General features: G+C 45.6%; 1 protein-coding gene across 1 annotated transcript in view; it reads right to left on the bottom strand.

Moving 5' to 3' along the window:
• Fndc1 (fibronectin type III domain containing 1) overlaps positions 1-14596 on the bottom strand; it is an 88006-nt gene that overhangs the window by 30034 nt on the left and 43376 nt on the right. The window contains 7 exon segments of the mRNA XM_028860319.2: positions 915-1015; positions 2810-5197; positions 5200-5250; positions 6839-7027; positions 10275-10382; positions 11351-11538; positions 13973-14090. Coding sequence (XP_028716152.1) covers positions 915-1015; positions 2810-5197; positions 5200-5250; positions 6839-7027; positions 10275-10382; positions 11351-11538; positions 13973-14090 — 3143 coding nt within the window.

The raw sequence follows: 14596 nt of genomic DNA, 5'->3' as shown, positions 1-14596 counted from the left end.
TTTGTTCTTTCAAAGAATATTTTCAAGCCCTGCATATTGTTTGATATTCACTACACTCAACCCACAAAAATGCCCTAAACATTTATCGTAGCCCCAGGAAGGAGTTTAGCATATTTGTTGTGTAAACAAAAAGCACTCTGACATATTTTCAATTTCAGTCAGACAATATTGGATTCAAGGGATTAGCTGATAAAACTGTCTACTTGGTGTAGAGTTTTTTCTTTGGTTAACTGTCTCTTTTACAGAGGATTTGAGACAGCTAACAGAAAATACATGCAACATCAAATTATACACTAAACTAAAAATAAAAATTAAATACAGGGAGGGACATAGGAGAAGCCATTCTTAGGCTCTAGGTAACTGCTGTGGTGAGGCCATGAATTTCTCTTATCTTCCTGTCAATCAGGACAAATGGAAAATTCCACAGTGAGGTTTTCCAAGGCCAAGCCTCACTGATCACCAAAGACTTTCTAGACATTGAAAACAATTATATTTAAGGTAGTTAGAACTAAAGATGAAAAAAGAGAAAGTTTCTATTGCGGAGTGAATTGGCTGAACATGAGAGATATCCTCAGTTTACCAAGTAGAAACTTTTGACTTTTCCTCTTTCTTAAGCTGTTAAACTATTAGGTAGACAGGATGGGGCACCTGTATAATCCCAGTGCCAGAGAGGCTACGAAGCAGCAGGATCTCAAGTTGGAGGCCAGCTGGAGTACACGGAAAATTTATCAGTAAGAGAGGGGAAGGGAGGGGAGGGAAGGAAAAGAGAGGGGAGGGTAGGAGAGAGGAGAGAGGAGGGGAGGAGAAGGGAGGGGAAGGGGCAGACTACTTGATTTACTGGCACACAGCATCTGTGATTTTTCTCTTCCCAACAGCATAAGAACACCTTGAGCATGTGAAGAAGTTTACCTTACCCACTTTGTTCCTTGAGGACCATTGATAATTCTTTGTCCGTTCGGTTTTCCAATACTACCAGGGGGTATGTTCTCTTCTACATTTGGTCTTCCATTATAACCTACACAGCAGGGAAGAGAAAAAACAGTTCCTAGTAAATTCAATCTTGCTAGACCATTGACTTCACCAAACTGTAAGTGCGAGCACTTCATTTCCAACGAACACAAAACAGAATTTCCACCAACAGCATCTACGTATGAGATAATGAGCTCCCACTGTGACTTCTACAGAAGGACAGTCAAGTGACATCCTGACAGTGCTGGGGGACAGAGACTGGGCCTCCTTAGTACCTTTGTACGTGAAGTTTCAGACCTCAGTAGCTCTAGCCTCATTTTCACCTGAAGATCGGGAAGGTGTCTGAACAATGGAGATGATCTCTAAGGAGTTTTAAAGGCCATCAAACAGGACAGCTATTTCCAGGGACCCTGTCCCAGGTCTCTGTAGTCACGCGGTGTTGTCCCAGTATGCCGGGCCCTGCAGTACAGCTTGAGAAGTATTGACTGAGTTGTTTTGGACCAGCTCTTCAGGGAGACAGCGGCATTTATTCTCAGCTAGGAGACTCTGTGGCCCAGCCTGCCTTCAGGAAAAGTGTCAGGGCTTCTGACACCACTGCTTTTCAGACTTAGTTCATGCCTTCCCTTGTACAGAAAGCATGTGTTGGGTTCTATTACATGCAAGGCATTGGCAAACTCTACATCTAGCTCTACATCTGTTAATGCGGCTGTCACTTTAAAAAGTCATAGTAGAAAAACCATCCCAACATGGGCCATTGCATCAAGCAAATTAACAAATGCTGTCAGGTGTGGCGATTCATGCGACCTCAGCACTCAGGGGCTAAAACAAGAGAACTGCTTTATGTTGGAAGGTCTACAGAGTGAGGCACTGTCTCAAATGAATTAATGAATCAGTAAAGAATACCACCAGATTCTAACACACTTGTTGAAGACGTTCTAAAAAACTCCAGTTACATGGGAAAGAAGTGCCAGGTTCAACTGAACACAAAGGTGTCACAAATGCCTCGGACCCTGCCCTGCGGGTTCACATGGACCCTAGTTCATAGCAGTCTATGTTCTGTTGTCTGTTACAGAATTCAGGGCCTATGTTAGCCTGACCCAACTCTATGACAACTTTACCACATGCTTTCTGCAGGTTATAGACACCATTTCGTGAATGAAATGTCTTAAGCAATTCCTACAGAAGGCATTTGAAATTGAACTAGGGTTTATTTGGTTGAGTTTTATATGCAAAAGATAAGGGTGAACCAAGCAGAAGACAAGCCAGTATACATGAACGAGTATGTGCGCACACACACACATACAAATGTACACACATACACACACACATACACATACATATAAACATACACATATATACACACAAATATATAATATAAATATATAATATATATATATATATATACATACATACATACACACACACATAATATGTATTATTAGTGTTGGTTCCTTAAATATGTTCTGCCAAGTGAAAACAACATCTGGCTATGACACATCTTCACAGTCGAAGGGACAGTTTGGAGGGTGACTTCATGTTAGGAGCCCGAATGCAGCTCAGACATCTCCGGTTGATGTGACTTGAAGTCGGCAGTTCTGGTCTCTGGCAAGGGTCAAACCCATCTAAAAGCAGAGAGGCCACAGGGCACACCCATCCCCGCCCCCGACACACAGCTAAACAAACAAGTGGGAATGATGCCTGCTTGGTTATTGGGGAAGCTTAGTCACACAAAATAAGCTTTAAAATGAACAAACAAACAAAAAAACCCAATTTGAGCCACTGAGCCCTTTCTAGAAGGAAACAGAACAGGTTGGGTGGCCCTAGGTGAGGACCAGTTTACCTTGTGTAAGCACGGGTCTTGGGGGCTGGCGCGAGACTGGGGTCCGGAATCTCCGCTGCATCCGCTGGCGCAAGGAGAGCATGGGGGTTGTGGAGGCGTAGCTGGGAGGGGCTCGGGTGGTGTACCTTGGCCAAGAGTGGGTGCTGCCAGTGGGGCTTGCCGTAGCAGGGTTTCGAGGCTGGTACCGGGGAGATGGGTGTGAGACTATTGAAGGGCTACCTGGTGGTCGCCTTCCAGGAATGGTGTTCTCTTCCTGCACAAGGCTTCCCCCCTGGGGAGCCAACGCAATGGCAGCCTTGTCCTTGTCAAAGTTTCTGTCCCCATACTTGTCACCCCTGCGGGAGGAGGAAGAAGGCCACTTTGAAACTGAGGTAGACAGAGAGTCTTCCTTGCCTTTTAAAACTCCTTCGTTTTCCTCTTCCTCCTCCTCCTCCTCAGCAAAGACGGACTGCTGAGATTCGGGTGGCAGGGGACCCTTGGAAGGTGAGATCTTCTTCACTGGTGTGGCCTGGACCCCAGCCCTGCTGGAAACCTGGGTCCGAGGATGGGAGCTGCCAGGCCGACTGGGTCTCACAGAGGCCCCCGTGTGACTGGGCTGAGGGCTTCTATCACCGTTCCCCGGCTGGGAGCCCCCCTGACGATGTCTGAGAGTGGATTGGTTGGCATCTTTGGCACGAGCCGAGTGAGTGGGAGCCCGGGGATCTGGGTCTTCCACTTCGGTACTGTTATCTTCATAGCTGCTCTGGAAATCCTCATGCCGACTCTGGGGGGCTGCGGGGAGCATCCGACCGGAGTTCGCTGTGCGTAGGCGGTCACGCAACAGCTTGGGCTGGGAAAGTGACCTGTCGTCATCCTTGCTCTGAGAACTGGAAACCTCTGAGCTGCGGCCAGGCACCATTCTTCGGGGAACCGTGGACCCGGGGAAGGGCTGTGATCTTGATGCTGGAAGCCGAGCAGGGGGCAACTGGCGGGTGGTGGGCCCTGGGGATATTTGGTGAGCATCCTCGTTGGTGCTCTGTTGAAAGTCTTGTACCGTGGAGGTCAGAGGGGATTTGCCCTCAGGATGTACATCTGCTCCAGCAGCTTTGGGGTTTTCTGGGGTGGGGTCCTTTCTGTACAAGCTGGCCCCTCTCTGGGGACCTCTTCTTAGGGTGTCCCATCCCCCAGAGGCTGGGTGCCTGGAGGAGGAGGAAGGTGTACGATCGTTGACCACAGTGGTTGAAAGTGGTTCTTCATCCTCGCCATCTCCATAGACATCAGAGCCAGGCCTGGTGTGGGATGCAGGCTGTGAAGAAGCCCTGGTGAGGACTTTCGGAGCTGAGGTAGACTGAGGGGACCCAGAGGGCTGCAGCCTTAGTCCCCGGAATCTGGAGAATCTGTTCGGATTTCTGCCCTGGGCAGTGAAGGGTTTATTCCGTGTCAAACTGAAGTGCACCAAGGCAGGCCGGGTCTGTTGGGTCTGTGCAGTGGCCTCAGCCTGCCTTCTAGTGTCCCCGGCGTCAGTGTTCTCTTCCTGGGAGCCTTCTGTCAAGGCCAAGGGGTGAGAAGAGCCGGAGGGCGACACGGCAGTCTGGGAAGGTGTGTGGGACCTGGAGGCGGGGGCACCCTGGCGGTCCTTCCAGCCCCTGGAAAGCTGGGATCTGGAGTGTGGTCTGGTGAGCCCTCTGTGCAGTGGGAAAAGCCCCGAGGGTTGGGCTGCAGCACTGGAATCTTCCTCACTGGTGGAAGAATGAGAATGTGTCGATGCAGAGGACTCTGCTTTTGCCCCTGGGAGCAGCCGGCTTTTGTCCCTGAGCATGTGAGAAGCCACATGGCGGCTAGGGGTCGAGGTTGGCTGGGACCTGACTGAATTCTTAAGTGACCCGACTGGATCCTTAGGTGACTGGGAAGAAGCAGCTTTAGGGCCGGGGGAGACATCTTGATCATCCTCATTTTGGTTCACAGAATCATTGTCTGTAGAGCTGAGCCGGGAGTAGGCAGAAGAGGCTGTCACTGAAGGTTCAACTCCTGGACGAGGGTGGGGGACCAGTGAGGGGCCACGCCTGTCCATCCCTTCCTTTCGGGGTGGCACTGGCAGGCCAGCCCTTGATGGAGTCCTGCCAGGAGCTGGAACCCAAGGACCAGATCTACTCGGTACCCTTAGGGGTCGCCTCTGGTCTAGGGTCTCCAACCGTGATGAACGAGGGTCTTCTAGGGAATCCAGTTCCTCCTCACCAGTGACTTCTGTGGCCTGGGGATCCAGCTCTCCTGGTTTAGAGCGAAGCTGGTTTTTCCTGGGCAGCCCACCGTTAGCCAGGATTTTGTTCTTTAAGTCAAGGAGAACATCCTTGGCATTTTTGGCGGGGGGAGTGGGTTCTGAAGAAGCTGCAGCTTTGGGAGCAGGGGAGAAGGCTGAGGTGTGTTCCTCCCATCCTGGCGTGGGCTGGTCTCCGTGGAACTGGCTGGAACAGATTTTTAAAGGACGGGTGTCAGAGGAGGTTCAGTAGTAACCACCATCCAGGGTGGAGGTGTTCTGAATTTCTCATTATAACTGATCACTTCTAATTCCTTAGCACACTAAACACGCACATTCCCAATTATGACATTCTTTTTGTTTTTGTTTTATTTTCACTTTAGATAGCAGAGTTCTAGAATGTATGTGTGGACTGAATCAAGGGACGCCACAGTTTATCATTTGAAGAAATTCTGGAATGAGTGCCTAGATGTACAGTCAGTCCTCTGCATCCAGGGAGTCTGCAGCCTCAGATTCAGCCAATCTTGCTTCAGAAATGTTTGAAGGGAAAAAAATGTGTCTGTACTGACCATGTATAGATTCATCCCCACCCCCCGCCCCCCGAAATAACATAGCATTCACACAGCATTTCCACTCTATTGCTGTGTAAGTAAGCTGAAGTATATGGGGAAATGTGTGTATGGGTCCTGTGCAAACACTCCTATTTCAGAAAAAGGACTTGAACGTCTGCAGAGCTGGTAGCACTGGGGGTGTTGGAACCAACCCCAAAATACTGAGGGATGACTATGAGTCACTGGTTTTGTAAGTGCAAGATCTTACATAGGACTTTCTTAAGCTAATCATCAGTGTGTTAGCAATGTAGTATGGCTGTTCTTAATGTCAAGTGACCTGCACTCCAAGTCACAGTGGAATGACCGAAGGAACGTGTAAGCGACAGGAGCGAGCACCGAGCTCGTACACTCTGAAGCACCACAGGGGACCCCTGCTTCCCCTCAGCACACTTTCACTTGCTTCCTCTCTGACTTCAAGTTTCTTTCATAATGGATGTATTTGTATCCCCCAAATAAGGCTTAAAATAGAGCCCCAGGTTGGCAAAATAATATCTTAAACATATCCTGTGATTCATTCTGTCTTGAAAGAAGGACGGAGGGGAGGGAGACTGTATTGGAAAGGAATTTATATGGCAACAGGAGGACCTAGAAGGAAGAAACATCTTTTTCAGTGTCTTCCTGCATGAAACTGTGGGTCTTCACAGCACACAGTGAAGGGGAGAGCTGTGCATATCCAGAATAAATGTCGAGAAGTAACAAAGGATGCATGGTCCACAAACAGTCCCCCCCATGTCCAGATCTTTGCGAACTTGCTGGCTTTAATACTGATCAGACAAACCAAACAATTGAAAGTCTTCTGAGAAATGTTACACTCCAAAATAACAGAATACAAAGTGAACGTTTTAATGCTTGCAGCAGAAGGCTAACAATTAAAATGCCATATTAAGCTTACAAATGTGTTCTTTCCCTCCCAGTATAAGCCCCAAACTAAATACTAAACTAAAGTAATCATGTAACTAATATGTTGACAATGCTGTAAATAAGTTATTAATATCAGTAGTAACATTTTAGTTTTGGGAAAGATTGATTTCAAAGGGGACTACAAAATACTTCAGAAATAGCTGAGCAAACTCAGCCCTGAAAACCCACCAACTGAGCGTTTCTAAACCCCAAAGCATGATTCGAAGTAACACAAAACAAACAGCAGGAATGAGAGAGAGGAAAGCACAAACACACAATGCTTACTTGTTGGCATAGTGACAATGAAGGCCGTGGAGTGTGGCCCCTGGCCTCTCCTGTTTGTGGCCCGGATTTTGAACAGATAGCGCTCCCCCGGCTGCAGACCGTCCACCAGGGCAGAAGTAGTGTGTCCAGAGAAGGTGAGGGACTTTGCTCCGAATGGTTTGAGAGCCGGGGCATAGGAAAGAATGTATTCTGAAATGATTTGGCAGACGGTTGGAAGGAAGAAAATGAACACAGTCCTGTATCCGGCAGACAGACAGTGTGGGCAGAAGGAATTAGAACACACATTGCTGAAGCTCACACCCTGGTGATGCACACCTGGCCAACAGCTGCAGCAGAAGAATGGGGTGCAAGGCCAGCTCACACTCATTTGAGCCCTCGGAAGTTGCAAGCAGGCAGCTTGCTGTTTTTAGCACATGAAGCACACAGGGTGGGGGCAGTTATCTTTATACAACTGATCAAATATATGTACTAGTTTGGGGGGTTCCATTAATTTACAGAGTTTCTATAGTGGCATTACATACGCCAATGCAAGAAACCAAGGACCACAAAAGTGCTGACTCCCAGGAACTGGTTCTGAATAATTGCTCACATCACATTTCATTTACCAAATGAAGTGACTTTTAGTACATTAACTCAGAAAAAAATACCATATTTGTCATAAATCTTCACTCTTGCAAGAATTATAAAAGTTTTTATTCACTCTGTGCTGCTGAGAATATTTCATAATATTCAAAACTGTGAGGAAAAGCCACTAATAGGGCTGTATGTTCCTAATGCTTCCTTTTTTTTTTTTTTTTTTTTTTTTTTTTTTTTTTTTTTTGGTTTTTCGAGACAGGGTTTCTCTGTGTAGCTTTGCGCCTTTCCTGGAACTCACTTGGTAGACCAGGCTGGCCTCGAACTCACAGAGATCCGCCTGCCTCTGCCTCCCGAGTGCTGGGATTAAAGGCGTGCGCCACCACCGCCCGGCCTAATGCTTCCATTTTTATTGGCTTGTCTACAAGCACATAATGCCCTTGGAGTCTGAAAACCATGTGCAGTCCAGTGTAAGGAACTGTTTCTTTTTATTACATGTGAATTTTGTTTATATTTATTTATATTTTTAATCTTGTTCTTTATTTTTTAAAATTAAAATATAGTTACACCATTTTCCCTCTGCCCCCTCCTAACCCTCCCAAGTGGTCAGCCCTGAAATCACATACATACAAATAATATTAGATGGGCTGAGTAGGTTGCATGTACATATTTAGAAATATGTACATATATATGCAACAATGAAAGCCAAAGTCATATTTCACAGTGTAATTTTAATGTTCAACAAAAAAAACGTCCTTGCCTATTCTCTCAATGAATTTAAGATTCAAATAACATACCAAGTTAATATGAGAATGGCCTCAGAACAAGCAGTTACATGAGTATGGGGAAGTCTTCCCCTTTCTCTAAGGTCTAAGCTTTAAAAAGTACACTAAAAAATTCCAACTAGAAATGTCTTTGCATCATCTGTCTGGGGAGACCCAGCATCCTTTTCTCGTAGAACTAGTCACTGTAGAGAAGTGAGAGCCCTCATGCTATAAAATCACATATTTATGATTCCTTAGAGGATTAAGCACATCTAGAAAAATGCTTAACCATGTCAAAAAGTGTGCTCTCTTACTATGCCCCCAATTAACTATGAATTTTAATCTCACAATTATACCCATATGGAAACTCTACAGGGTTAAGATACACAAATCTTCCATCTATAAGAACTCAGTAGCTATCATTACTTCTCGCAATATTTAGCTGGTGACATGTGGCTTCCTTTGGCATTATTTGTGATAGGCACTAAGATGTGAGCTAGAAAAAGAATGAGTCAGTATTGTGAAAATAAATCCGCTAGGTGGGCAGTGACTGCTGTTGTCAAAAGCTGAAAATCTAATCTGCCGAAAAGAGGCCTTTCCAGCACTGCGGTCCTTATATACGGGGCCATGTGTATGTTTTCATAGCAATCACAAGTTAAAGGGGCCAGCTAAATATATATTCTCTTCATTTGTTCCTGTGGGGGATGGGGACAAGCTAAAAGAATAATAAAAGTCCATTCTTTCTAAAAGAGTGAAAAGAAAATAAGCACAGAAAATATCACACCAATCGTCCTCCTGGAGGCCCGTTTTCCTATGAAAAGGCACACTACATGTGAGCCAAGTCATCTTACGGTTGAATGAAAAAAAAATGAACCGTTCAATAGTTTCCATCAGGAAATTCTCAAAGGAGACTGGTCATGGTTTTCTGTGTTTCTCTAAGCCTAAACAAACTTCTCAGAGCTTTGGGGTATATCAGACTTAAATTTGCCTCTCCCAAACCTAACATGGTAGTTTGAATGTAATTGGCCCTCATAAGCTCATAAGGGGTGGCACTATTAGGAGACATGGCTTTGTTGAAGTAGGTGTGGCCTTGTTGGAAGAAGTGTGTCACTGTGGGAGCAGACTTTGAGGTCTTCTATGCTCAAGATACCGTCCAGTGTCTCACTTCCTGTTGCCTGTGCAAGATGTAGAAACTCTGTTCCCTCTCCAGCACCATGTCTGCCTACACACTGCCATATCCCATCATGATGATAACGGACTGAACCTCAGAACTGTAAGTGAGCCACCCCAATTAAATGTTTTCCTTTCTAAAAGTTGCCATGGTCATGGTGTCTCTTCACAGCAACAAAAGCCCTAACTAAACTACCTAATAACAATAGAAAGATTCCTGTCTCTAAATAAGGATTCCATCTTTCCTACTGTGAGGGCATACTTGTCAGCAAAGCCAGGCAAAACCCAATGTGAATCTTTAAATGTCTTCAGATTTCTGAAACTTTTACATTGAAATGAAAATATTTCTGGGCTTTCTCAACAGTCCCAACAGACTACTTTTCAGCTTCACTTGCTGTACATATCCCATTCTATTTTTATTCTTTTAAAGCTCCGATACTCTTTACCTCTATTTTTTTATAATCCTTTTCTTGACCCAAATAAATCAATACAGGCTGAAATTTACGAAACAAATCCACTTTCTGGAAGTTATGACCTAAGGTTTTCAGCTCCATTAGAAGTATTTATGGTCTCCTTAAAGATCTTTATGGTCCTGGCAGACCCCTGCCAGCTTCTACTTTCAGGATCTCTCAGGCACAATGGAAAGCTCTAGAATTAGCACAGGGTATAAATGATATGGTAGCACATAGTACAGTTACAAATATCTCCAGGGAGGCTATGCTGAAGATCCTGCCTACAGAAAGACGACAAGAATAACTGGCAGGTACCTGCCTGGCTCTCAGATAATGTACATCTGAACGAAGCCTCCATGTCCCCGAGTTAGCACCTCACTATACATGCTGCTTGTCTAGAGCATCACGTGTTTGTCAGGGTCACCAAAGTAGCATTGCTCAGAAGGGCTACTCAGAGGGTAAGGAGGAGATGCCTACCTTTCACTTTCCCCTCTGTCTCTGGCAGTGCATCCCAGGATACCGTGACAACTGTGGACTTGCCGCTGACCGGCCAGACATTCAGGTTCTCGGGCGCTGTGGTGGGAGCTAGACGATGACAGGAAATCAAACATTTCACGAGGCTCTCGTGGACCTCCCCATGCAAACAGAGACAGGCCCCTCACCCACTATTTACTAATGAGATGGTGTGCTCACATTGATGACACACGAGAGATGGCGGTACGCCAGCTTTTCGTGAAGTGACTTCATGTCACTTCAACCAACTCACACAGCAAGTCTAGACACATCTAGAAACAGGCTTTTTGGAATTCCAAGTTTCCCTTCTGGCTCAATATTACTACATTAGACATTCAAAATCTGCAGCATCCTTTCAGGACAACTTTTGCTTTTCTGACAGGCTCTAACTATGTTACCCTGGCTGGCCTGCAACTTGATAGGTAGACCAGGTTATCCTTGGATTCTCATAGATCCGCCCGCTTCTGCGTCCCAAGTGCTGGGATAAAAGCCATGCTTCCTATCTGTCCCAGGACAAACTTTAAAGATGTAGTTCCAGCTGTTATTGAATGATAGCCTGGGCTACAGGAAAGATTTTCCCCAAACTCAAATATTAACCCCAGCCTCAGAAAGATCATGCAACAAAAGCTAGGCCACCCAGGAACATCTGTGGCCACAACAGCAACCTGTGTGTGCTGAACACTGGAGTTTGGTAGGCTTGACATGCCAGAAGAACGTTTTGGCAGAAATGGGCCGTTGGAGTACAAAGCATGGACCCAACACAATTGCTTCTCAACCCCTATCATTTCTCTCTCTCTCTCTCTCTCTCTCTCTCTCTCTCTCTCTCTCTCTCTCTCTCTCTCTCTCTCCCTTTTAATTTAATAGTTCTAAACCCAAACTCCAACTCTAATTCTAAGTACACATACAAACTCTACTAGTGAGATTTATAGTTAGTGAGACCTTAAAAACTGCCAGTGCTGCCCTGTGTCGCCACGGACTTCTTGGATTATGCTAAGTTCCAATGGAGGAGTAGAAACCCCAAGGCCATTTCAGACACAAACCGGATTCTGGCGTTCTCTGGAAGATGGATGCGCTCCACTTGCCATCCCGTTCACCTTGTGAAATCCGGACTGCGAACTCGTACACTGTGTCTGGGATCAGGTTGTCCACCAGGACGCGCCTGTTAGAGACTTGCTTGTAATCCCACCTGGCCGACTCTCCCTTCTCACGGTAGCGCACGGTGTACTGTCTATGAGAAAACCACACAACAATCATCCTGTGGACCAGAGTCTTTGAAGTGGGATCCCAGAGTCCTTGATGTTTGTTTTTCCCTGGTGACTTCTGAAAGCAAGCAGGGAGATGTGAGGAAAAAAATCAAAACTTTTGACCATTTCATTGGCTCTAAGAATCTGCAGACAGGGTCCCTGGAAAGGTGTGGAAGACAGGCCAAGAAATACAGAGTGCATTGCTGTCCAAAACTCAGAATGTCCCAGTGTTCCAAAGACCAAACAGAGAAGACAAAAGGAAGGGATCAAAGGAGGCAGGCAGAATTTATGAGCAGCTAATTTCTCAGTGATGTGTGTGCACACGGGCTGAAGAATGTGACAATTCCAAGAACCAGAACTGACTCCAGGTAGCCAGGTACACACACACACACACACACACACACACACACACACACACACACACGCACACACGCGCGCGCACACACACGCACATGCACACACATATGCACACACACACACACGCATGCATAAACTCACACATGCATGCTCGCACATGTAAGTGTGCAAAAAAGCCTCATTTCATGTTCAATTGAACATGTTCTACAGACTCAGCAGAACAGGGAACATGTGGTCTTGAATAGATTTACTGCTGTGAAAAATGGAACCAAAGTCTCTAACAGAGCAGGACAGAGTAGCTTGGAGAGGTGTCCAGTATGATCTGCAAAGGGGAGAAATACCAAATGTACTGATACTCAAAAAAACCCAGACAGCAGACATCTTCGGCACTCTAGGGGCAGCAAACTCTGAAGACTGCACCCCTTTTAATCAAGCTTTTCTTCATGGCTACTTCTCAATAGAAAGCTTTTGAGGCATGAAGAATGTTCTATCCAGGGATCAGGAGAGATAATTCAGTTGATAAAGTGCTTGCAAGGCAAGTGTAAGGACCAGTCTGATTCACAAAACCCATGTAAAAAAGTCAGGCATGCTTGTAATACCAGACAGGAGAACCCTGGGGCTTGCTGGCCAGCCAACCTAGCCTACTTGGCAAGCTTCAGGCCAGTGTTCAGCCCTCTCTCAAGACCATAAATAGAAAAAGGCAGAGGACACCTGAGGAACAACACCCAAGGCTGACCTCTGGCACACACACACACACACACACACACACACACACACACACACACACACAAGTGCTGCTGGTTATATGTGGAAGGCAGGAGGAGGCATCAGCTGAGGACTCAGCACAGCAATGGACAAAGCAGTCCTTCTCAGGAGAGTCTAGCTTCCTCTGGTTTCCAGCAAGATGTTGGACACCAAAGCCCAGGGTAAACATGAACACTTCCTGTTGGGGGAGAGTATACTGCTTGAGAAACACAGTGACTCTTCTGGGTCCCTCAATAGCAGCAGGTGTCAGTCTACCAGCAGACAGTCAAGGCCATCCTGTACCTACTGTGGATCACAGTGTATATACATTTATAATCTGAGCATTATATTTCTCTTATTTCAAAGTACGTCCCACTCTCTTGCTGTAGATAGGTTCAAAACTTAACACCTAATAATCAGGCTACAAATATTTGGCTTCTTCTTGGTTGTTATAGACTATCAAGTCTTGGAACAAACTTTTTTTTACCCATATTCACTGGGTTTCTCTGCAATGTGGAAAATCATAAAGCTCACATAAAGAAGATTGTAACTTGGTAAGATTGTTTTGGGCTGTTGCTACTACAAATGGGTATAAAAGGCAGAACAGCACAACATCATGAAATAAGAGAAAAGGGGCTCTTGGTTACACACAACCAAGCAGGACATGACGAACTTCAGATGTCAGCAAATGTCTACTGAGGGGTCATGTGTGCAGCATCAGACCAACATCTACCACTCTGCATAAAAATTCATCCTGCCTTGACTCTTCAAGAAGACTTCTCTCACAGTGAACACTGCACAGAGGGAAACTGAGGCAAAGGAACAACAAACTCAGGACATTTCCACATATAAGACAAAAAGGAGCCCATGAGATGTGACTTCCTGTTCTGTGAATTATACTCCCAGGCCTGATTTGATTTGCAGGAAATAGATTGTCACAGGGTACTGGACCATTCAACAGTAAAAGAGGGGTCAGTTGGTACCCACACAGAAAAGAAAAGAAAGTAAGGCTGGAGAGATGGGTTAGTGGTTAAGAGCACTGGTCTCTTCCACAGGATCCAGGTTTGGTTCCCAGCATCCGAATGGTGGCTCACGACCATCTATAACTCCAGTTCCAGAATATCTGGTGCCTTCTTCTACCTCTGTGGGCACCAGTACATGCACATGGTACACATACATACATGCAAGCAAAACATTCATGCATAAACAGTAAAATAAATAAATCTTTACAAAATTAAAAAGAAAATTACTGAATTCATTTAAAGGCCAGAGAAGCTGTATTTCTCATACATAAAGATAAGAAATAAGCATGTGTACCTTGATGCGACAACTCTCTTCTGTTTTTCCACAAGAGGATCCACCCAGGCTACGAGTACGGACTGAGATGACATGACCCGGACACTGATGTCTTCAGGTACATCCAGCTCACTGTCTTCTGAAATAACAGTGGGCACACAGAAAGGCTCCTCTTACCATAGGCTCTATACTGACTTCCTCTGGTCAAGTCCTGCCTAACTTTTAGTTGCTCATTGCTTAATTTAGGTAAAATGAGATGAACAAAAGCTAAGTGAATATTTTGTCAGTATAAGGGGGATATGGTGATTTGAAAGAAAATGCCCCCCAAAGAGAGAGGCCTTGTGAAGTAGTTGCTAGTGAAGTAGTGGCCTTGTTGAAGTAGGTGTGGCCTTGTTGGAGGAAGTGTGTCACTGTGGAGACAGGCTTTGAGGTCTCTTTTGCTCAAGCGTCGCTCAGTGTGACACTCGCATAGTCTACTTCCTGTTTCCTTCATGATGTAGGACTCTCCGCTACTTCTCCAGCACCACGTCACACCATAATAATAATGGACTGAGACTCTGAACTGTAAGCCACTACCTCAATTAAATGTTTTCCTGGATAAGAGTTGCCGTGGTCATGGTGTCTCTTTACAGCAATAGAAACCCT

This window comes from Peromyscus leucopus, chromosome 8a, assembly GCF_004664715.2.
Source record: "Peromyscus leucopus breed LL Stock chromosome 8a, UCI_PerLeu_2.1, whole genome shotgun sequence".
Lineage (NCBI taxonomy): Eukaryota > Metazoa > Chordata > Mammalia > Rodentia > Cricetidae > Peromyscus > Peromyscus leucopus.
The sequence above is the reverse complement of the archived record's forward strand: the minus strand, read 5'-3'. Positions and strand labels throughout refer to the sequence as shown.